This window comes from Lynx rufus, unplaced genomic scaffold, assembly GCF_022079265.1.
Source record: "Lynx rufus isolate CCGP_SWC_20201006 ecotype Redwood Valley unplaced genomic scaffold, mLynRuf1.p SCAF_1, whole genome shotgun sequence".
NCBI classification, from domain to species: domain Eukaryota; kingdom Metazoa; phylum Chordata; class Mammalia; order Carnivora; family Felidae; genus Lynx; species Lynx rufus.
The window spans coordinates 158531598-158554678 of record NW_025814823.1 but is presented as its reverse complement, the minus strand read 5'-3'; the positions used below and the strand labels follow the sequence as shown (position 1 = coordinate 158554678).

General features: G+C 39.6%; 1 protein-coding gene across 19 annotated transcripts in view; it reads right to left on the bottom strand.

Moving 5' to 3' along the window:
- CAST (calpastatin) overlaps positions 1–23081 on the bottom strand; it is a 108109-nt gene that overhangs the window by 58425 nt on the left and 26603 nt on the right. For 17 of the 19 annotated variants that reach the window (XM_047089454.1, XM_047089494.1, XM_047089528.1 and 14 more), the window contains exon 3: positions 16150–16221. In XM_047089454.1, coding sequence (XP_046945410.1) covers positions 16150–16221 — 72 coding nt within the window. Of the gene's footprint in view, positions 1–9128; positions 9221–16149; positions 16222–23081 lie in introns of those variants that run through there. The other 2 variants (XM_047089513.1, XM_047089520.1) reach the window with 2 other exon arrangements.

The window sequence follows — 23081 nt, the reverse complement described above, 5'->3', positions numbered from 1 at the left end:
TGGGGTCTAATTCCAGCTGTGTATATTCAAGCAAGCTGCTCAACTTTTAATTTGTTTAAATGGGTATAAAAACCGTGAGGATTAAATGATGGCATGTTTATAAAGTGCTTGGCTCAGTGCCTGGCACATAGTAAGGAATTCAAATCAGTGATTTTTAAAAATTTTATGAACACCAGCAGCCTCAAAAGTTTCTCTTTCTTCACTCTCACAATGGTAGAGCAGTTCTGTGGTGACCACTGCTTGGAGAAGTTACACACAACTGTTATTTGCCTTAGGATAAAAAGAGTAATATTATTTTACATTATTGTATTTTCTTTGGATTCAAATGTATATAGCCTGTTTAGATCTAAGTTCCAATCAGTCAAGGAAGAGGAATCTTGGTAGCAGGAACACAGATTTGTACAAATCCTAAAAGATTATGAGCTCATTAATGCATATATGGTTAGTGAGGATATGATTTGTACAAAAAACAATTCTGAGCTCTGCTGAACAGCTGTCTCAGGGCCTTTTAGCCTGGCTTCCATCGGGCTTTCAAATTCATTCCTTAGGCATGGACCTAATGGAGAGTGAGAGAACTTGAGAACTTTTGTGAGTCCCTGTGTTACAAAACCAAGTACAAAACTCAGTATCTACAAGGATGATAGACTCGAACAGAAAACGAGAGGAAGTTTGTGAAGAAATACTGAGACCAAACCACTCATGGGGGAACTGAAATACAGGCCTGTCACATGACCATCCAGCTTCCCAGTGAAGCATGTTCTTAATTAGAAGGCTTAAATAACAGGAGCATCTGAGAGGCTCAGTCGGTTAAGTGTGCACTTCGGCTCAGGTCATGATCTCATGGTTCTTGAGTTCAAACCCTGCTTCTGGCTCTCTGCTGTCAGTGAAGAGTCCGCCCCGATCGTCTGTCCACCTCTCTCTGCCATTCCCCACTCAGGTGCACTCATGCTCGCGCTCTCAAAAATAAATAAACAATTATTAAAAGGCTTAAATAGTAGGGATTATAACAAGGTTCCCTTGTCCAAGCTGATTTTCAAATAATCAAAATGAAAATGTGAAATGAAATCAAATGTCATTCTGGAAACCATACAAGCAAAACAATTTCACAGATGTCTGACAGCAACTTTAAACTTTTCAAATATTAAAGAGGTAGTGTTGTTTAGTGGTTAGGATAATGGGTCTGTAGCCAGACACCTGAGTATGAATTCTAGCTCTGCTACCAGTTGTGTGAAATGAGCAAATTCCTTAATTGCTCTTCACCTCAGTTTCCTTGTCTGTAAAATGGGAAAAATAACAACTGCATTTCACTGCATTTCATCCCACTTTCTCCTAAGGAAGAAAAAAAAAAAAAAATCAATGGACAGAAGCCATGAATAAACACTTTTCCCAAGAAGACATCCAGATGGCTTAACAGACACATGAAAAAATGCTCAACATCACTCATCATCAGGGAAATACAAATCAAAACAACAATGAGACACCACCTCACACCTGTCAGAGTGACTAAAATGAACAACTCAGGAAACGAGATGTTGGCAAGGATGTGGAGAAAGGGGAACCCTCTTGTACTGTTGGTGGGAATGCACACTGGTGCAGCCACGCTGGAAAACAGTGTGGAGGTTCCTCAAAAAGTTAAAAATAGAACTACCCTATGACCCAGCAATTGCACTACTAGAAATTTATCCAAAGTATACAAAAATGCTGATTCAAAGAGGGCACATGTACCCCAATGTTTACAGCAGCACTTTCAACAGTAGCCAAATTATGGAAAGAGCCCAAATGTCCATCAACTGATGAATGAATAAAGAAGATGTGGTGTATATATATACAATGGGATATTACTCAGAAATGAAAAAGAATGAAATCTTGCTATTTGCAACAAGGTGGATGGAACTAGAAAGTATTATGCTAAGCAAAGTAAGTCAGAGGAAGACAAATATCATATGATTTCACTCATATGTGGAATTTGAGAAACTCAACAGATTAACATAGGGGAAGGGATAGAAAAATAAGATAAAAACAGAGAGGGGGCAAACCATTAGAGACTTTTAAATTTAGACAACAAACTAAGGGTTGCTGGAGAGGGGTGGGGGCGTTAGGTTAAGTGGGTGATGGGAGTTAAGGAAGGCACTTTTTGGGATGAGCACTGGATGTCATGTGTAAAAGATGAATCACTGGGTTCTACTCCTGGAGACAAGACTACACTGTACATTAACTAACTTGAATTAAAAAAAAAAAGTTCATAAAAAAATCAATGGAATAGAAGAATAGATTTTAAAGTAAGCTTCATTTGAAACTGATGTAAAAATATGAACACTGCAGCTTATCTAAGTAAAAAGTTCTATATTTCTTACATATGGGACTTCTCAGTTATGTACTACTTAATCCTGTAATTTAATTTTCACCATTTTCAAAGATGGCTAATTTATCTCTTCTCTACTGCCCATTAGAAAGTCTCAAGAAACTCTGTCAACAGAACCATTATTTGCTAATTCCAGTCAGTGTACAATACTCTTTCACACAAACAGGAAACCTCATCCATCAGAGAATTTCAACTGTATTAAGATATGGAGCATAACAATAAAGAACACAATATTGATTTCTAGTGCTTCTTTGTATCTAGATACACATTCCTCTCTGTTATTTAAACTGTTTTTTAGTAATCTTTGCAATCAATGTGGGGCCTGAACTCATAACCCTGAAATCAAGAGTCATGTAGTCTTCCGATTGAGCCAGCCAGGTGCCCCACAAAATATGCAACTCTTAATTAAGAGGATTAAATGAAACCCTATGTAAATTAGCAAAGTAGTTGTTCAATAAATTAATCAATGGGTGGTTCCTTTCTCTTCCCCTTTATTTTTAAATATCTAGATCCTAGAAAGCTTCCCCAAACTACATACATGCTACTGGACCTAACCCCTCCCCCAGAGCATTCTAGAATTATTTTCAGATTTTCAGCACTAGCGTGAATGTTCTTTGTTAAGCTTTTATTTCCTATTGACTGTCTCTCCATTTTGAATGGCAAACAAACTTTCAGTTCACCAGCTCATAGAAAACTGTAGAGAATGTAGTTATACATACACAGAGAAGATGTGCTTTACCACCAGTTCAACTGGAAATCACCTGGGGTATTTTGCAAATATTTTAGTTGCAAATAAGTACGTCACTGTTCATCACATTCAACGTTTGGAAATATTTGAAGGGGTGTAAGAATACGATTGTCAGAAGGACTAGAGAAGGAAACAATTTTAATTTCTAAGACTTGGAATCCTGTCTCACCACAAGAACATTATTTGAGAATAATTCAGCACCAATCACTGCAATCATTAAAAGATTCTTTTTTTTTTTTTCTTTTTTTTTTTTTTCTTTTCAACGTTTATTTATTTTTGGGACAGAGAGAGACAGAGCATGAACGGGGGAGGGGCAGAGAGAGAGGGAGACACAGAATCGGAAACAGGCTCCAGGCTCTGAGCAGTCAGCACAGAGCCCGACGCGGGGCTCGAACTCACGGACCGCGAGATCATGACCTGGCTGAAGTCGGACGCTTAACCGACTGCGCCACCCAGGCGCCCCAATCATTAAAAGATTCTTGAGAGGAAGGGAAGGCTCAAACTGAATGGCCAAAAGAAGGTAATCTTTCCTTTTTGATCTATGAATATTGAGCACGAGGGTACATCATTTCTTAGTGATGTAGACACTTTTTGGCTAAAATCCCAAACAATGATTAATTACTCGATTGTTTAAAACTCAAGGTTAGAGTAAACTAGACTATGGAAAATAATTTAGTTTTATAATACTGCCAGGGAAAAAAGGATCAGTAATTCAAACCACTGAAACTTTATGCAAAATATACCAGAAGTCATAATTATTTAAACATTTTGTACCAGAAATGTGCATGTTTGTTGACAATCAATGTTATGTAAAACCACTGGGCAATATAACTGGCCAAGCTTTAACACCTTAGGTCACTGGTTCTTGGCCCAGGAAAGGTCGCTCAAAGACAGTATGGACAGTGGGAGTCAATGAACACCCAGAAACTTATGAAAGGGAAAGGGCAGGAAGAAGAGGGAGTAGAGATTGTACACTGAAAAGCTGTGATTCAGGTGATTCTGAACCTTCTTGACATTGAAAATCACTGCTTTAGATAGCTTAAAACAAGATGGCTTGATAGTGGGTTAATGAAATAACCACTGTTTTCTACCATCTATTATCTATTGGCACTTTCTTCCTGGTGACAAACTTAGTCTCTTCATACTTTCATTAGGTTAAAAGGAAGGAATCAGACTACATAAGATACTAGGATAGTTTTACAGAATTGTTTTGCAAAAGTACTTTCCAGCCAGTTTTTAAAGGAAGATTTTTGGTGCTGATATTGCCAGCTCAGGTTAATGAAGAGCCTAGATGTTCCCTAAAAAGACAGCCTTGCCATACCTCAAGAATATTTGTCCTCTCCAATCTATGGTTTTAAAACCCAGGGACACTCGATACTTGTGATTATACCTCTAACACCTTTCTTATGCTCTAAGTCAAGAGTATGCGATAGACATCACTAATCCCAATACTGCTGTCATTTTAAAGGCAAATATTTTTGACCTATAGAGAAACTCCTAATGAAATACACATTCAGTATACAGCTCAGCTGTTAAGTATGTGTGTGTGTGCACACACACACATATATGTATACATGTAGATAATACAAGGATGCAATTTTCAAATAACTAATTGAATTTTCAGAAAATAATATTTGTCTTACTTTGTAGACTGGGGTCTAAAATTCAAAGGAAAATATGTGCCAGGTGTTGTGAATAAGTCTATCAGGTCAGCAGGAAGAGAGGGTAATGGGCTTTGTGACAAAGTAGAGCATGCATTCCCCATCTTTCAAACATTTGAAGGCTTTCAAACATTTAAAATACATTGTGCATGCCTAAAAAAATTAGTCTGAATATTGAAGGAAGAAGCCCTTTCTATTCCAAATTGATAGACATAATGGATACATTTTAACATAAATTAAATAAAGACAGGGATAAATAGATGGTGAATTTAAAAAGAGAAGAACCCTGGAAGATTAAAATTCTGGCTTCTCATTTCAATTTGCTGCTGTAGACCAAGCTCTCTGATACATCTCTGTAAATACAATATTATGAAAAGATGGATGTGTGAAAGCACTCAAGGTATATATTTTAGCAGGAAAATATTTATATTCCAGGATTCTAATGATGACTAGCCATACTAATGGAGTTATATAAAAAGATTTACCATGTTGATATAAAGACAATTTTCTATTTTCATAAGGAGGATATATAAAAAGCACATAACTGAAACGTGTACAAATTGTCTGACTTTCTACTTTCTCTGCCCACCCTGTTAGTATAGATGATAAAGGAACACTACACAGTACACTGAGCCCCTGGTTCCTCTGTGGGAACAGTTCTCTGCCCCTCTACTAACAACTCTGTTCAGAGCAACTCCAGAAGCTCCAAGATCTAACCTAGGTCTTTATACTTATGTCACTTGTGCAGAGGACCTCAACCCATTACAGAATCCAGAGTTTATGGAGTCCAAAGGGTACACTCGCATACTAAGCTGGCCTTCATCTCTTGGGGCAATTTTGAGTGAAATGGAATTGGTCTAGGCCCTTGCTTGTGCATCACAAATGTTAACCAGTTCAGTTCAGAGCCTCAGTATGACTCAGAAGTTGGAGCTCCTATGGATAGCTAGAATTTCTAGTAAATTCACTGAGATTTTACTGTACTGCTAAGGCCAGAAGAAGACAACTTATATAAAGGCTCTGTATAGTCCAACTTCCTAGAATAGTGGTTATCAAACTTTACAGGTGTACAAATTTATCTAGAGAGCTCATTAAGCCATAGATTTCTCATTGATTCTGACTAGGTACATCTGAGATAGAGCCTGGGAAATTTCCATTTTTAACTAAGCATCCCAGGTGACTTTGATGCAAATGCTCTCCAGACTACACAGCATGAAACACTGTCTTAGAGAATTCAAAAGGGGTGCAGCACATCCCAGACAAGGATTGGGAGACCCCTACTGCTATGGATTAGTCTGGAATTACCCTATTGCCCTGCATTCTCTGTCTGAAGACCAATAACCTTTTCTTTAAAGTGCTTTAACAAATATCTGCAATTAGATTTCATCTAATTACTTAGATGGCAGTTACATTCTTCATTCCTTAGGAATCCATCGGCAATAAATGTTTAAGGTATCATTACTACTTAGTGAAACTACTTACTTTTTCCCATATGTGAACTAATTGGTTGGTCTGGTTTAAATAAAAAACCCACAATCTATGCTCTTCTGTATACATATATATCTTTGTATCTTCTTTTACATTATAACTTGCAATACTCTCATCTGGAAGACTATATAAACCTGGAATATGTGTTTTTGCACCAACGTGTCTGACCTTGTAAGAGAAATCCTATAGTTTTTCTGATATATTGAATTAATAATCTGCATACTGGGAAAGTACAATGGTTGTCACCAACAACTGCATTGCATGTTTTCTATTTGAATAACTTTTTAACTTTTTTTTAAACTTTTTATTTTTGAGAGATAGTGTGTGAGTGGGGGAGGGGCACAGAGAGAGGGAGACACAGAATCTGAAGCAGAACCCAGGCTCTGAGCCATCAGCACTGAGCCCGACACAGGGCTCGAACCCACGGAACCGTGAGATCATAACCTGAGTCGAAGTGGGATGCTTAACTGAGTCACCCAGGTGCCCCTATGTGAATAGCTTTTAACTTAAAAATGTCAGCTACCCAATGTTTCTCAACAGGGTACTATTGGCATTTGGGCTGACAATTCTATTTTGGGGGGGGGGCTGACAATTCTTAAGTGAGCAGGACTGTCTTGCTCCCAGTGAATGCTAAAGCATCACCAAAAGCACTTTCACGCATTTTAAAATACCCTTTCATTGGTTGCTAACTCCCCTGGTTAAGAACAAATTAGACACCCTATTTTTATGGAAAGCTGTAATTGCTCAGTCCCATTATTTCCAATTTCTAATGGTACTTTGCAATATCTCGTAGGACATACGGACTTCTGAGCTAGTCCATATACATGGACATTGGAGATCTGGACAGAGGCCATGCACAATCCTACTGTTCACAAGGTGATGTTGTTGGACTAGTGCTCTCCTGCTTATACTAGGGAATAATAAATTATTAGAAAGCGGCCATAATAGGTTTCAGAACAAGAACAGATCAGTAAATCTGTATAGGAACAGAATAGTAATAGTTACGGCTACATTTAGTGAAAATTACTATGCTCTAGACATGAGCTGAGCACCACATAATGTGATGATAATGTAGCAATGAGGTCGATCCTCATTTATTATGCCCATTTTACAGATTAAAAATGTAAGAGCCTGACCTCTTAACTACCATGCTTTATAGTTTCTCAGGGCATATTTAACAGGTCTCTATAAAATATTTTCCAAAAAATGAGTTTCAGGCATGAAAAGTTATCACACAGTAAAGTCTCAATTGGTTACACTGTCTCATTTAGGTATATATTTTTTTGTTCTTAGAATGCTAGCTCGTTCCTATATTGTGAGCCACTTAAAGACAGGATCCACCTATCTGGACCCCCATAGCATCTACCACGGTTACTTCTACATAGTAAGTGCTCAATAAATATTTATTGAATTGAAAAATAAGATTGATTTTATCAAATAGAAAAGATCAACAGGAACCCTTCTTTGGCCAATTCAGAGAACAATCAAGGAACTAAATTAACCACTCATACTATAATCAACTCTTCTTGTGCACTAGGAATCTTTTTTTAAAGCATGTGAACTGAACCACAGCTAACATTTATGCTTAGATGTGCTGCTTCATAAACACTGCCAGTGTCGTTTGCAAAACTCACTTGTTTATAATAGACATCAAGGGTCCTTGCTACACTCGGATTCCCACTCCACCCTCATTGCTATTGGCCGCTTACCCTTTGCTCCATCAGTCAGCAGATGCAGCCTTTCCGACTTCAGCATGATTTTGCTAAATGTCACTACTTCATTTTAATTCTATACTGTCTCCCGGAACCCCAATTATCACTCCCTCCCCACCACATTCCCAGTAACAATCATCCTTTTAAATACTAAAAACTCAGTGTGCAAAAGTTGAAGTCAGTGCCCACAAACATCAGGAAGAGGCACTTGATATTTATTTACTAGAAAATAGTTTCCCCCTTTGGACAGCTGATGCCACTCCTTATTGACCTTCCCTGCAATGCAGAGGCTTTTGCTCCACAAAACATCTCAGCAGAAACTTTCCAGAGCTGCTGATGGAGCATTCTGGTTCTTCTGCTGTATAGGTGGGCTCCTAGAAGACTAGTCAGAGAACCCAAGGTCTTGCCCCTTAAGCAAGTTTCCTAAACCCTCTGCCTCGTGTTCTCAAGCTGTAAAATAGGAATAAAGAATTAGCCTCTCCCCATTTCTAACTGAGGAACACTAGGACCCTAACAGTACATAAGAGATTGTTAAATCTCTGTGAAAACACCTAGCATTCTTGAAAGACAGACACAAAGTACCCCTCAGTGATGTTATGTGACCACAGTCTCAGGTTGTGTTCAAGGAAATAGAGAACTAAAACATGTTACAACACATGCCACACCACACCCAGAATGTATCAGGTACATGGAAAGGTTATACAGAGTGAGCTCATTCTCTAAAACGGAGGTCAGCACAGTAAGTGAGGGCAGGGCTGAGGGGGGAGGGGGGAGGGGGGAGGGGGGACCTAACCATAGAAATAAAAATGCCAAACTAAATTAACATAGCTGCTGCTTTTCTTCTTTGCATTTTTTTTCCCCCGGGTCACACAAATCCCTGGTTTTGTAACCCAACCGCGCGTCCGGTCACCAGACACATTCCCGGCTGAAGAGACAGCAACGGTGTTACCTACAGGGAGGGAGGGGTGCCCAAATAACACAATTTAACTTAGAGCCCATGTGGAAAGAAACGCATCTTTAGGGTCAAAAGACGGTAGGAGCGCGGGTCCAAACCAGGGGAGCCAGCGGCAGGGTGCCAGTGTGGGGTCGCGCAGGGCCGGGCGCTCGCCTGGGAAGCAGACGCGCGGCCTTGGAGGCCAGCGGCCGAAATCAGTACTCACTCTGCGTCCGACCCCCCCGGGCCCAGAGACTTCAGCTGGGTTTTCAGGACGTTTGCATTCCAGGCTGGGCTCGGCCCCCGCGGTTTCTGCTGTGAGCCTCGGCCCACAGGCAGGCACGGGGTGGGGCGGGGCGAGGCGGGGCGAGGCGGGGCGGGCCCGGGACGCGACGCACGCTGCTCCCCGCCCTCCTCCCCCGGTGGCACCGCCCCGGAGCTCCGGGCAGCTCAGCGGAGGAACGCGCCCGCCCCGCCCACCTGTCGTGAGTAGGCATCCGGGAAGCCGGCTGCGTTAATAACGCCGAGGGTGATGCAGGCCACGCGCGGGGTGCACAGTCCCTGCTGATGGCAGAGATCTACCGCTCCCAGGCGTCACCCTGTGACTCCACCAAAATAAGCGAGCCAGCGAAGTGGGGTGCTCTCGCAAATACACGCTCCAAATATCTCTTTTTAAACTAGAAAGCAAATTACTGATGACCATCACCAGGGATTCGTAATACATTTCAAATAGTATAATGGATATTTTAAAAAGCAGTGTAACAGAATCAGAATTCTACTAAATTATCGTCCATTATTATACTTAAAAATATCAAAATAAGTAATAAGAAAAATGGATTTTAAACCAATGAATAAAATAAGTCATGGGTCCGTATTACTATGAATGGAATGAATGAATGAATGGAAAGGAAATGCTCTTTATTATAAAAGAATGGCAAGTAATAAATACAGACGAATGATGGTGTTAATAGAAGAGTTACGAAATTTTAAAAGAAATACGGAAAGCCAACTTTTCTCAAAGTCACAAATCAGTCACAATAAAGACTCTGGACACTGAACTTGGGGTGTGACTGGAGGAGGAGAGGGTGGCCAGTGGTTGGAGAACAGAAACCTCAGGCCTGGATACTGACAGCTGAGCAGTGACTCAACGGTGCATCCAGCCAAGGCAGAGGTGACTGCCAGCTGGCATGAAAAAGGCAGAGAGGTCATCTGCACAGCTTTATACCCACACCAAGAAGCCAGAGCAGGTGAGGTTCCTGACTTCCTCTGCAAGGTGTCCCTCACAGCCACCTTATTGATTTTCATTTTTCACTTACTTCTGTTAACTAAAGCTGGTGAAGTAAGCACCCTTCCAACTCTATTTTTTTTTAATTTTATTTATTTATTTTGAGAGAAAGAGAGAGAACAAGTGGGGGAGGAGCAGAGAGGGAGGGAGAGAGAGAATCCTGAGCAGGCAGGCTCTGCACTGTCATCACTAAAACTGACATGGGGCTAAGACTCACAAACCGTGAGATCATGACCTGAGCCAAAATCAAGAGTCAGTCACTTAACCGACTGAGCCACCCAAGGTGCCCCCAACTCTAATATTTTATAATTCCCTCAACAGAAGACCCTGTCCTTAAAATTATTCCCAATGAAAATACAGCTTAAAAATTCCTTTTTTTTACTATTAGTAATTTCTTTCCTTTAAAAAATTTTTAAACAAAACCTCAGCTCATCTAGGTTTCACTAACATTCATTTCTTTCTATGACAAAAACAGCACAGGATGACTTATTTGGGCCACACCCTAAAAGGAATGCATCCTGGGTAACATAGCCCCAGGGTTAGCACATCTCCCTCAACGGAGGTGAGGGATCCTGTACGACTGAAGAATGCAGATAAGTAATTACATGTTATGAGATAAATATTTCAGAGAGTCTTATACTACAGTATGTACAGAAAGTGGTTCCTTTTCTTAGAAATGAAGAGGGACATTATTTCCTGATGTGCTTTGGCTGCCCCAATCCCTGAGATTCATCCTTTCTCCCAGTGTGGTCCTCAGATCCTTTGCATCTGAAACATCTGGGGGTAAGTATTAACTAAATAAACTCCTGGGCCTCACCCTACCCCTTTGAATCAGAATTCTTGACTGGGAACCTGAGAATCTGTATTTAAGCCAGATTCTCCAAGCAATGTTTATGTAATCTAAGGTACAGGCAGCCTAAACTGCCCACAATCAGAACAATTCAGCGTCCTCGCTACTCAAAGTGTGGTTGCCAGACCAGCAGCAGCAGCACCTAGGAGCTTGTTAGAAAAACAGAATTTCAGCCTCACTGCAGAGTTCTTGAATCAGAATCTCATTTCAATAAAAAACCCACTGATTCAATATGAATATTACAATATGACAATTACTCCTCTGAATCTTGTTTTCCAAATGGTTACTTGTGCATTGCCTATAATATTTGTAATTGGCTATATTATATTTACTTAATATTTAAAAAAATAGATTTACTTTTTTAACCTTTAGCCTGTCTTAATCAAAACTATCCTTGGGATCATGAGTTTGAAGTGCTAGTTTATCTTGAAGCACATTAAAATACATGCATAACTATTAAAATAAACATGTTTGCCTACTTATTAACACAGAGTCATCTCCCAAACTATATATGGTCCAAGGGTACTGTGGGGTGAGGCTGACACTGAATGCCAGAATTCACATAGTTTTTCCAGCCTCTCACTAATCTTATGGATGAGAAAATTAGCAGCTGAGAAGAGGGCTATTTAATGCCAACACAGCTATTTATGGCAAAAACCAGAAGCAAAATCACAAAAGAATTCTTTGTGGGTGCTTATTCCTTCACAAATCTCTCCTGTAGCTGGAGGAAATGTTGTTTGTATCGTCATTTGACTGTTTGTTTTAGAGAGAGAGAGACAGAGAGCAGGGGAGAGGGGCAGAGTGAGAGAATATCCCAAGCAGGCTCCATGCACAGTTGTAGAGCTGGATGCAGGGCTCGATCCCACAACCTTGGGATTGTGATGTGAGCCAAAAACAAGAGTCGGGTGCTGAACTGACTGAGCCACCCAGGAGCCCCTTTTATGTTTTTTTTTTTCTCCCTCTAATATAGCTGAGCAACATATCATGGTTCAGTTAGTTCTCCTGTTTTCCTTTCTGTACTAGATGTTTGTCAGTTGGCAGCTGGCCACACCTTTGAAAACCCTCACTACGTATTTATAAATTTCCCACCTACCTACTCAATATGCACCTTCCCAAAGCAGAATCCAGAGCACTCACATCTCCAGGGTCCCTTGTAGCAGAGTTGAGGCACATGACTTACGCTGGTCAATCACATATGCCATAAAAGAATGAGGCTGGAAGTGAACAATGTGAAGAGACCACTGCCTACCAAGAAATCTGTGTATGACAAGGCCTATTAGTCTTCAAGATTGGCAGTGGCAGAGTTTCTGGCATCTGGTCCTAAATGCAATAGGTGCTGAGCTGTGGTGGTAGCACAGGAAGCACCCAAGATGAGCCTGGGCATGGTTCTTGGCTGTGAAGATTTAGATTCCTTCTGCTGGAGTCCTTGGGATCTCTACGAGCTACCCGCCAATCCTTAAGAAATCCCTTTTTGGTTTGAAATAGAGTGGAGTCCAGTTGGAACTAATAACCTCAGCCAATATATCTTCTTAATAGCTGTAGTCTACTACAGACACATTCCTTTTTTTTTTTTAATTTTTAATGTTTATTTATTTTTGAGAGAGAGACAGAGTGTGAGCAGGGGAGGGGCAGAGAGAGAAGGAGAGAGATACACACAGAATCCAAAGCAGGCTTCAGGCTCTGAGCTGTCAGCACAGAGCTGGATCGGGACTCAGACTCATGAACCATGAGATCATGACCTGAGTGGAAGTCAGACACTTAACCGACTGAGCCACCCAGGTGATCCTACTGCAGACACATTCCTAAAGCAAGTTTCTTCACCTGAACAAGGACATGGTTACTATCCATGCTGCCTGAGAACTCGTCCAGCAATAGCTGCATGACTGATTACAAATCACAACTATTTTCATACTGGCGTTACTAAGAGCCTAAATAATTTCTGCAACTTCATTAGTCCTCATGATTAATTTACCAAAAATCGAATTTTAAGTGCTAAACTTCTTACAATAATTATTTGGAGTTAGAAAGGTCTATGTCATTTAACTGCTTTGGACCTTCCAAGCCCAGAACTGCATGGCAGTGATATTATTTGTGTACATAATTACTCATTTTGTAAGAACCCTCGTAAAATAGTTCTGCAATACATGGTATCCATTCTAGATCACACAGCTTATGATTAGTTTCAGATTAAATATTTAACTTTTAAGATGGGCTATAAATTTTTCTTTATAATGGTGAAATTATCACTTATTTTAACTTTCAAGTTCAGTATATCAAGAATCAAGAAAACCAAAACGAATTCTCCCTGCCAATTATATCTACTATTTTGTCATCTCATCTGTCAGGGTAATACTATGTTGCCTGTGTGTGTTATTATAATTAATTTATAATAAAAGGCTTCAAGTGATCACAAATGCTATTATGCCAGCTTTTCTAAATGATACATGGGAATGACCTTTTTTTTAAAAAAAGGGATGATGCAGCTGAGTTAAAGCCCTTTCAATTGGGCATCAAAGCAGAAGTGATTTATATATATATATATATATATATATATATATATATATAAAATCTTCCAATAATCTATAAATGTTAAAGATATGAGAAAGAAAGGAGTGAAGAATATAACTCTGGGGAAAACTAATATTCAGGAAACTGATGAAGCAAAGCAAGTCAGGAAAGTGCAACAGGAGAGAGGACAAAGAGGACAATGTCTTAGAAGCTAAGGAAAGAATGTCAAGTTTGACATTAAATAAACACTAAATATGTGGCTAAAATGCCTCCACCTCCCAGCTACACTCCCTCCCTCAACTTTCTGAGACACAGCAGGGTTTGGGGCAGATGCCAAAATTCTTTACAGAATTCTGAATGAGTGACTAGGTGTGCATTTCCACAATCTACTAAACACCTCCCCACCAAGAGTTTAGATAATCCCAAATTTTAGAAACCATCTCCACTTGATCCACCAAATCTCATAGGGGTGGGGTTTTCTACCGAGGCTTCTCATGTGTGGAGGCATAATTTAAGCAGAAGTTAAATAAAGGTTGCAATTCTATAAAAGACAGGACATATATGGCAAATCTTATATATACATATATATAAATATCTTTATATATATATAAATATCTTTATATATATATAAATATATTTATATATATAAATATCTTTATATATATATATAAATATATATATATATTTTAAATATATATATGTATATATTTAAGTGTTTGTTTATTTTGAGAGAGTGAGAGCAAGCAGGGGAGGGGCAGAGACCGAGGGAGAGAGAATCCCAAACAGAGAGAGAGGGACAATCTGCACACTCACAACTCGCAGCCAAACAAGGTGGTTGATCTCACCGAGGGTGAGATCATGACTTGAGCCAAAATCGAGAGTCAGACGCTTAACGTACCAAGCTTCCCAGGTGCCAGTGGCACATCTTTTTTAGTTTTAGACATTCAAACAAGAGTGTGAGGCTAACAGGAGTAGTCACAGCTGACATACATTTTTCCCAGTACCTACAAAATGCCAGGCTGAGGGCTATGTATTTTAAATATTTTATTACATTGAAGCCTCTTGGCAGATCTGTCCAAAGAAGTCCTATCCCCATTTTTACATGAAGAAACTGAAGCTCACTGGAGATAAGTAAACTTGCTAAGAGTAAGTGGTAAAGAGGCAACTTGGGTTTGTTTTGCTGTGCAGAAGTCCTCTTACCCATAGTTAGCACTGAGGCTGTACTCCTGAATCTGTTCAACTCTGTGGCCAGCTTCTTCTCATTTCTCAGCTGGATTTTGTTTTGGACACCTTTTAAGGGCCTGGAGAGCAGCTGGGGCTCCAAAAAGCATTTAAAACATTAACTCTTAACCAAGCCAAGTAACCTATATGAGAAAGTATGCAGACCTCCATAGAAAAGAGACTAGTTTTAAAGGAAAAATGCTTATTTAAAATAGTTGTGTAGGGGCACCTGGGTGGCTCAGGAGGTTGAGTGTCTGACTCTTGATTTAGGCTTTAGGTCATGATCCCATGGTCATGGGATGGAGCCCTGTGTCAGGCTCCATCCTGAGCATGCAGCCTGCTTGGGTTTCTCCCTCTCCCTCTCCCACTGCCCCTCCCTCTCAAAATAAATATGTAAACATTTAAAAATAAATGAATAGTGGCGGCTGGGTGGCTCAGTTGGTTAAGCGTCCAACTTCGGCCTAGGTCATGATCTCGCAGTTTGTGGGTTCAAGCCCTGCCATCGGGCTCTGTGCTGACAGTTCAGAGCCTGGAGCCTGCTTCTGATTCTGTGTCCCCTCTCTGTCTCTCAAAAATAAACATTCAAAATAATTTTTTAAAAAAATAAGTGGTTGTATAGATAGCCCTGAAATAATGTTTTTGATGATCTCAGACATACTGGAAGATCACAAGTTGAAATGGGCTGAACAAAACTATTTAAATGTTGAAAACTACTAACTAAAATTGTAGTTTTTTTGTCTTGAAATGTGTTGTTTCAGTGATTTTTATAAGTTGCAAAGCTCTCAAGTGCTATATTACCAAAGAATGCTCCATTAGAGCTTCTGACGTCCAGCGGTGTCAAGGACCTTGTCTGAACAGGAAGCCTGGGTTTGAACCCTTGTTCTATCCTACTGGCTTTGCAATCTTATCAAGGATGCTTAACCTCTCTGGGCCCTGACTCCCTCAGGTATAAAGAAATAATAATTACAACATTAATAAAAGAATACACGAGGTATTTACACAGAGCATTTAGCAGAGAGCCTAGTGTGGCTAATGTTCATCAAGAGAATCTGAATTATTTTCTGAAGAAGTGAAAGTGCTATATTTATACTTACATTATGTGTAAAAGTCCAATATTATCTATAGATATTATGATAAGAATATTTACTGAACACTTATTATATGCCAAGAAAAATTGTAGAATCAATGATTTTACTAGGTTTTAAATTGTACAAACCATTATTAAGAAATTACATTCTCCTCCCCACCTCCAGCATAGAAACGATACTTTGTTCAAAACTTACCATGATATACAAGTACTATTTGCCTTCTCTACAGACTCCACCCACTAATGATAGACCTGTTGTAGAGCAGGAGTCTTTTCATGCTCAGGAAATGACTGACCTTGGTGGCCGGGGCTGTTCCACCAGCATGGGTTCTGGAAGGCTGACTGCTCCCAAGGCTTGTTGCTTTTTTCTTAAAAATAAGAAAGTATATATTTTAGTTTCACTGGGGTAAACCATCCTAACAATGTAGACAAGTTAAATTTTCATATTGATACAAATATCTTCTTAAGCAAACTTCAGACTAATATACTAAGCACACAAAAATTAAACATGTTTAAGGTTTTTAAATTGTTCATCTTTGTCTGAAGACTATATAAACACTGAAAAGGAAGAGGAAGCTGAATAAATCCCAATTATTCAATGGTCAATGATTCTGGAGAACTACAAAGATCCTCATGGGAAGTTGCCATTTCCACCACGAAGCACTTCTGGAAACAACATCACTCGCTGTGGAGTGGGTGGCTTTCTCTCTTACAGCACTATAGACAGTGCATGCTAGCACAACCTCCACAGAGGGTGATTTAGCAATAAGTCGCAAAGACAGAATTCTACTTCTAAAAGTTTATCTTAGGGAAGTAAGAAGAGAAAGCAAAAGCGTTTTTTTCTTCAAAGATATTCACAGTATTGTTAGATCAAAAAGCTGAAAGCAATATAGGTAATAATAATGAATATTTATTGAGTACTTACCATGTGCCAGGCAATTATTCTATTAGAATAATAGAATTATAGATAAAAATAGAGTAATAATACTTCAGTAAGAGTATCTATTTAGAGCATTACTGTAAGTGCTCTAAGTGTTTTAAGTACCATGTGTCATAACCTACTTAATTTTCACAGGAAACGGTATAATGCTGGTCCTATTTTTATCCTCATTTTGTGGGTAAGGAGACTGAGGAATGGGATGAACACATAACTCAGCTATGGTCACAGCTAGTCAGAAATAGGACGTCTGCTTCAGACCCTGTTCTCTTACCTATCTGTACTGCCTCCCACAATAGAAGTCTGTTATAGACAGCTACAGGATGAAATATCATGCAGTTATTAAAAATCATGTTTAGAAGAACATTTCATTAAATGAAAACGTTATTCATATTTTATATAAAGAAAAGTCAGCTTATAAAATAGTATGTACAGTATGATCACTGAAGTTCATATGAGGTTATTTTCTGATGGTGCAGTTAAGAGCAATTTTTTAAAATATTCTTCTTTGTGCTTTTTTGTATTTTCTTACAAAACTATACTATTTTAACTGAAAAAGAACATTAAATGGAGGGGAGAAAAAAGGAAAGGTAAAATACACAGCTTCTTTCTCAACAAGGCCTTGATATATCTCTTACGAATATCCGTATTTCAAAGAGGCAAGCTTATAAACTATCCAGTTTTATAATGTCAAATCGATTATCCTCCAACATCTATAAAATGTGAATAATGTACTATAAGCATTGAATATAGGAAGGGCAATAATGCTGATACATAATATATTAAAAAGTTGTATGTCTATATGGTAAAAATTTTAAAAACATACAATTGAGGGGAGCTTGGGTGGCTCAGTTGGTTAAACATCCAACTCTTGATTTTGCTTCAGGTCACGGTCTCATGGTTGGTGAGTTCAAGCCCCACATCAGGCTCTGTGCTGTCAGCATGAAGCCTGCTTGGGATTCTCTCTCCCTCTCTCTCTGCCCTTCCCCTGCTCTCTCTCCCTCTCTCTCAAAATAAATAAGTAAATACATACATACATAATTGAAAGCAATGTGGTTTAACTTGTTAACATTTAGCAAGAGTCATACTGCTACCTTTTTTTTTTTTAAATGCCTGTCACAGACTCTTGAGCTGAAGCCGCTTCTTCCTGCAGGTTAAATATTACCTTAGGAAAGCAGAAAAGTCAAAACCTAGCTTGTTGTCCTCAAAGTATCATGTTTCTGAATCCACTGGCTGACCACACTCAAGCACTTCAGGAAAGTCACTGAGGCAACAGGGTGGACTTGTGTTCATGAAATGGTATCTGAGGGGCCTCACAGGCATTTGCAGGAGTCCCAGGCTCCCAGGCATGGCCTGAGGACTAAATAGTCTCTCCCAAGCACACATGCAGTACCATCGGCCAAGGGAAGAAAAGAATCTTAGATAAACATGACAGAAATAAAAGAGGCTGCTAAAGAGCTAGTGTTGTGAGTGTGGTATGGGAGATGGTGAAAAGAGGGGATGGCCTCAATTTTATCCAGGTTGCAAGTCTCTTCAAAATATAAAGTGTATTAACAAATAGCTTCTGATGGCCATAGTGTATTCATGGATTCAGTGTAAGGTACCAGACCTAAGAAATAAAGACAAGAATACAGCAATGGGGTATTGGTTTTAATCCCATTACTCATTTCAACCTCCTCACTTCCCAGTGAGGAGACTGAAGCCCAGAAAGATCAGGCCACTGTCCTGTGGGCCATAGCTGCCCCACACTCCAGCTATTAGCCTTTGGTCTCAACTATAATCAAGGAAGGTCATGTTCTAATCCTGCCCTAGCAACAGCTCCTATCCACTAAGTCAAAGCCCCCATCCATGCATGCCAGACCCTGCCTCATCTGTAAATGAATTCCACTTTAATGCGTCAGTGAGAATTTGCCCAAGAGAATTAAAAAAAACTTGGTTTTTGGCTGAGTTATAAAACTATTAAGTTAAAAAAAATAACTATTTAAACTTGATATATTTGCTGATTTTTGTTTTCCCTTCATATGAACTCAAGATTTACTTTTTATTTTCATTTCTTAAATTCAATAACTTTTAACTCAAATGAGGATCTCTTGGCTTTCCTGTGGGTAGGACCTGTCACTCCAAAACTTGCCTTACCTTCTGACCCTATATAACCTAATCTACAAAGGACTAAATCTAATATTTATTAAGCCCTTATATTAGTTTCTTAAAACACAATACAAAAGCTTAGAAATGTACACATAAACCAGATCAGACTCCTCATTCTCAGGTTAGTAACCAACATTTAATTACAGATGTTTTGGGCTGTATATAAGTCTTGGCAGTCTTTGTTCAATTGTGTCTGACTTCATGCATCCCTTCATTCATTCACTCATTGGACAGGCATTTACTGAACCCTGGCTATGAACCTGGTCCTATTCTAAGCAGTGGGGATGTAATGACCAATTAAGCAGAAAAAAAACTCCTGCTCTCATAGTGCTTACATTCCAGTAGGAGCAATCAGACTCTAAATAAGTCAACAAAAAACAAAATGATTTCAGTGAGTGATGCCTGCTGTAAACACAGTAAAATAGGGTAACGTAACAGCAAATGACTGGCTGAGAATTGTTCCAGATGGGATACACAAAGAAATGACATTTGATTGAGGTCTGACTACAAATAACCCAATCATGGAAATAAGGGATGTGGGAGAGGAGGCATTCTAGGTAGACAGAGTAGCATGTGCAAAGGCCCTAAGATAGGAATGGGCTTGGCAAGTTGGAGAAACTGAAAGAAGTTAGAGCAAATGAAGAATGGCAGGCACAGGCATATTTGGTATGAGATGAAATAGGATGTTGGATGAAGATACTTAAACTGAAGTGATAGAGATTTAGGATGACCCTAGAGTCAGGTATGTTTGAGATCATCGGTTTCTTCCAGCTTCAGCCTGCTTCCTGATCTTCTCTGGTAACCATCTAGCCCTCCTGAGTCCTCCCTTATCTCCAGCTGAAAAGTTCTCAAAGTCCTCTGGCTTCACCTCACCTTGTGCTTAGTTTTGCAGGTATCTTCTTTACCCTCACTTTCTCATTACCTTACCATCAGCACTGGTCCTTAGAAATCACACTCTGGCCTGAACACCTCTCCCACCTGGTTAGGTCTGCATATTCACTAACTGGTGATAGGGCAGGATCTACCCTCAGACAGAACAGAGTCCATCCACTCACGCAAAGCAGAAACTCTCTAAACAAGCTCACTTGGCTATGACTCTGCATTTGTCCTAACATACAGAAATGCTCTAGTCTTTAAAAGATTAAGACATTAAATGAGGATGCCAATACTATAGTAATTCAGATTTTGAGTTAATTTTTTTTTTCATTTCTATAAACCCATAGACTAAAAGCCATCAGGCAGATTTCTCCTTGCCAACCAATCACACCCTTTGTAATAATTATGAGCACTTCTTTGTTTAACTTAAGTTTTATAGAAAGGAAACTGGCAGGAAGAGACTGCCCCTCATCCCTAACGTCAGGTCACAGGCCTGGCTGAGTCACTGGCCCCTTGCAGTCGAGCATGCCAGGCCCTCAGTCCTAATGATCAACAGGGACAGAAGTACGATACTCCGTGCCTTATTTTCCTCCACTAGACTCAAACTCCAGGACACCAAGTCTGGGGAATTTACAGAGAAAAGTGTGTGATCTCTCCTGCAGTCATGAACGCAGTCATGAGGCCCTGTTTCCATGGACTATGAATCCACACCGACTTTAAGCAGCCTCTCCTACCTCCAAAAGTCTGCCAGCCAGCCATGAGACCCATAAAAGAGGCATCCCATGCTTGAGCAGAGAAGTTCAGTGAAGAATACACAGATGAGAGCAATTCTATCTGCAGCTGCAGAAAGGTATGAAAAGAATGAATTACATACCTTTTTTTTTGTACATCTGTGGTAATTCCCAATAAAAAATTTTATTGAATGAATCAGAACTCAAGTCTTAAAAACTGTTTTCAAAGTAACAATGAAGTTCTAAGAGCCAAGCAAAGAGCTGTTATGTCACAATCTCCTAAAATCTCAGGAAAGGCCCTGAGTGAAGCCTCATGTTGCCCTGAGACTTTAGTGACCACAAAGAAAGGTGCCACGTTCCCTAGAATAAAGGCTCTATCTTTTGATATGTATGGCAAGAATCCTGGCTCCACCAAATGCCCGTTGAGACTGTGGACAAATTCGTGAACATTTCTAAGCACTATTTTTCTCATCTGAAAAAAAGAATAACCATACCCATGTCTAAGATGGAGATTGTGAGAATCAAAGGAGATGAAGAATGGTCTGAGGAGTGGCCCACAGGTTGCAAATCCCTGCTCTAGAGAGACTCAAAGTTCTTGATCAAGTCGCAGTGGAATAGGCTGATCTCCTCAAGGCAATACCACTGGACCTGGTTTTAACTCAGTGGCTGCTGCGAATTTTCTGTCAGCTTTTATTACTTATACAATCAGAAAAAAAACATTTTTTTTCATTGGTTAAAAAGTGGTTTTTTCTTAGGTCTAGCCATGATTCTAATAATGGACACGATTAAGTTATTTGGAAACACTTTGATCCTTTTCAGGTTTGCTTTTAAGCTTTTTAGGTTGGACAAAAGCAGCCTTCAAAGTAGGACTAATTTTTCTTTTTTTCCAAACAGAGATGACACCCTTCTGAGAGCTCTACCCAGTGACTCTGACTGGTGGGAACACATTGTATTCCCAGGCCTGGGTGAGCTCTGGGGATTACATGCAAGTATAAATGTGATGCATCTAGCCCCCAGGCAGGCATACCAAGATTACTCAGTAAATGCTGGCTAAGAGGAGCCCAGGACTACTTAACGGGGCAAATGCTAAAAAGCCTCCTTCTTAAAAACAAAACAAACAAAAACAAAACAAACACACCTTTCCAGTAAATGAAGGAATTTCAGTTTGTAAGTTGGGCCACATCCCTTTCAAGTATAAGTTTGTCTCCCTTTTATATTTATGAAGTTTGTACATAAGGAAATTTAGATTAAAAAACTTAAGGAAATTTAGATTCCAAGGTGAGGAGTGTTCCTACTTTGAACAACTAAAAAACTGCCAGAGAATTAAATGAAACAGTGGTCCTCAGACTCTGGACACCAGGCAGCCTGATGGTCCCTGTATGGGAAACAAGAGAGGTGAGCCCTAGGGCTGTTCCAGCTTTCTGTCTGGAGAGTTCCCAGGCTGCCTGAACGTGGAACGTGGAATGTGGAACGTGGAAAAGGAACCTAGGCAGAAACCATCAGTCTCTAAGGGTTCAGGAGATAGAACTGGGAGCTCCACAGACCAAGGGGGCTCAAGAGGTTCACAGGGAGAGCACCAGAAAGAGAGCTGCAAGAGAGAGCCCCAGAGATCTGCATGCACGTGCATGCCATGTGGAAACCTGAAGTCTGGGTAAAGAACACACAGAAGGAGCAGAGGTATAATCCCTAGGGCTCGCACAGACCAGGAATAGAGTATGTCCCCAGCAGTCAGAATCATTGGCAGAGTCTGCAGAAGGATAAATTAGTCCTCTTCTAAAGGCTGCTCTGGGCCAGCCAAACAGCTTAAAAGCAAACCTTAAGTTTGGCATCTGATAAAAAATTACACGGCATGCATAGAAGCAGAAAAATACAACTTTATTTTCCATGGGTAGGAAAATATAATGTTCAAAAAGCATAGTATCTTGATTGCAGTGCTGGCTACCCAAATCCATACATGTAATAAAGTGGTATAGAACTTACATACACATGTTCCAATGTCAATTTCCTACTTTTGATATTATACTATAATTACGTAAGATGTAACCAGTGGGAAAACTGTATGAAGGGTACAGGGGACCTCTCATACTATCTTCACAACTTCCTGAGAATCTATTTCAAAATAAAAAGCTTTTTAAAAGTAACTTAAGGAGAGACATGAAAAGTATTTTCTTAAAAGCCACCCAAATCAAACTTCTAAAGATATAAAATACAATGTCTGAAATGAAAAATATACCGGGATTAAGAACGGATGAGATATCACAAAAGAAACAACTAGTGAACATGGACACATAGCAATAGAAACTACCCAAAACGAAACAGTGAGTAAAGACTAGAGGCTAGGGAAGAGAGGATCAGTGAGCTGTGGGACAACTTCAAGCAGCTAATATGTGTATAACAGCCTCCAAAGAAGAGAAGAGAGATGGAGACAAACCAAAATATATGAAGAGATAATGACCAAATCATTTACAAATGTGATGAACCCACCAATCCATGAAGCTTAACAAATCGAAGTAAGAATGATGAATAAATAGGGTAT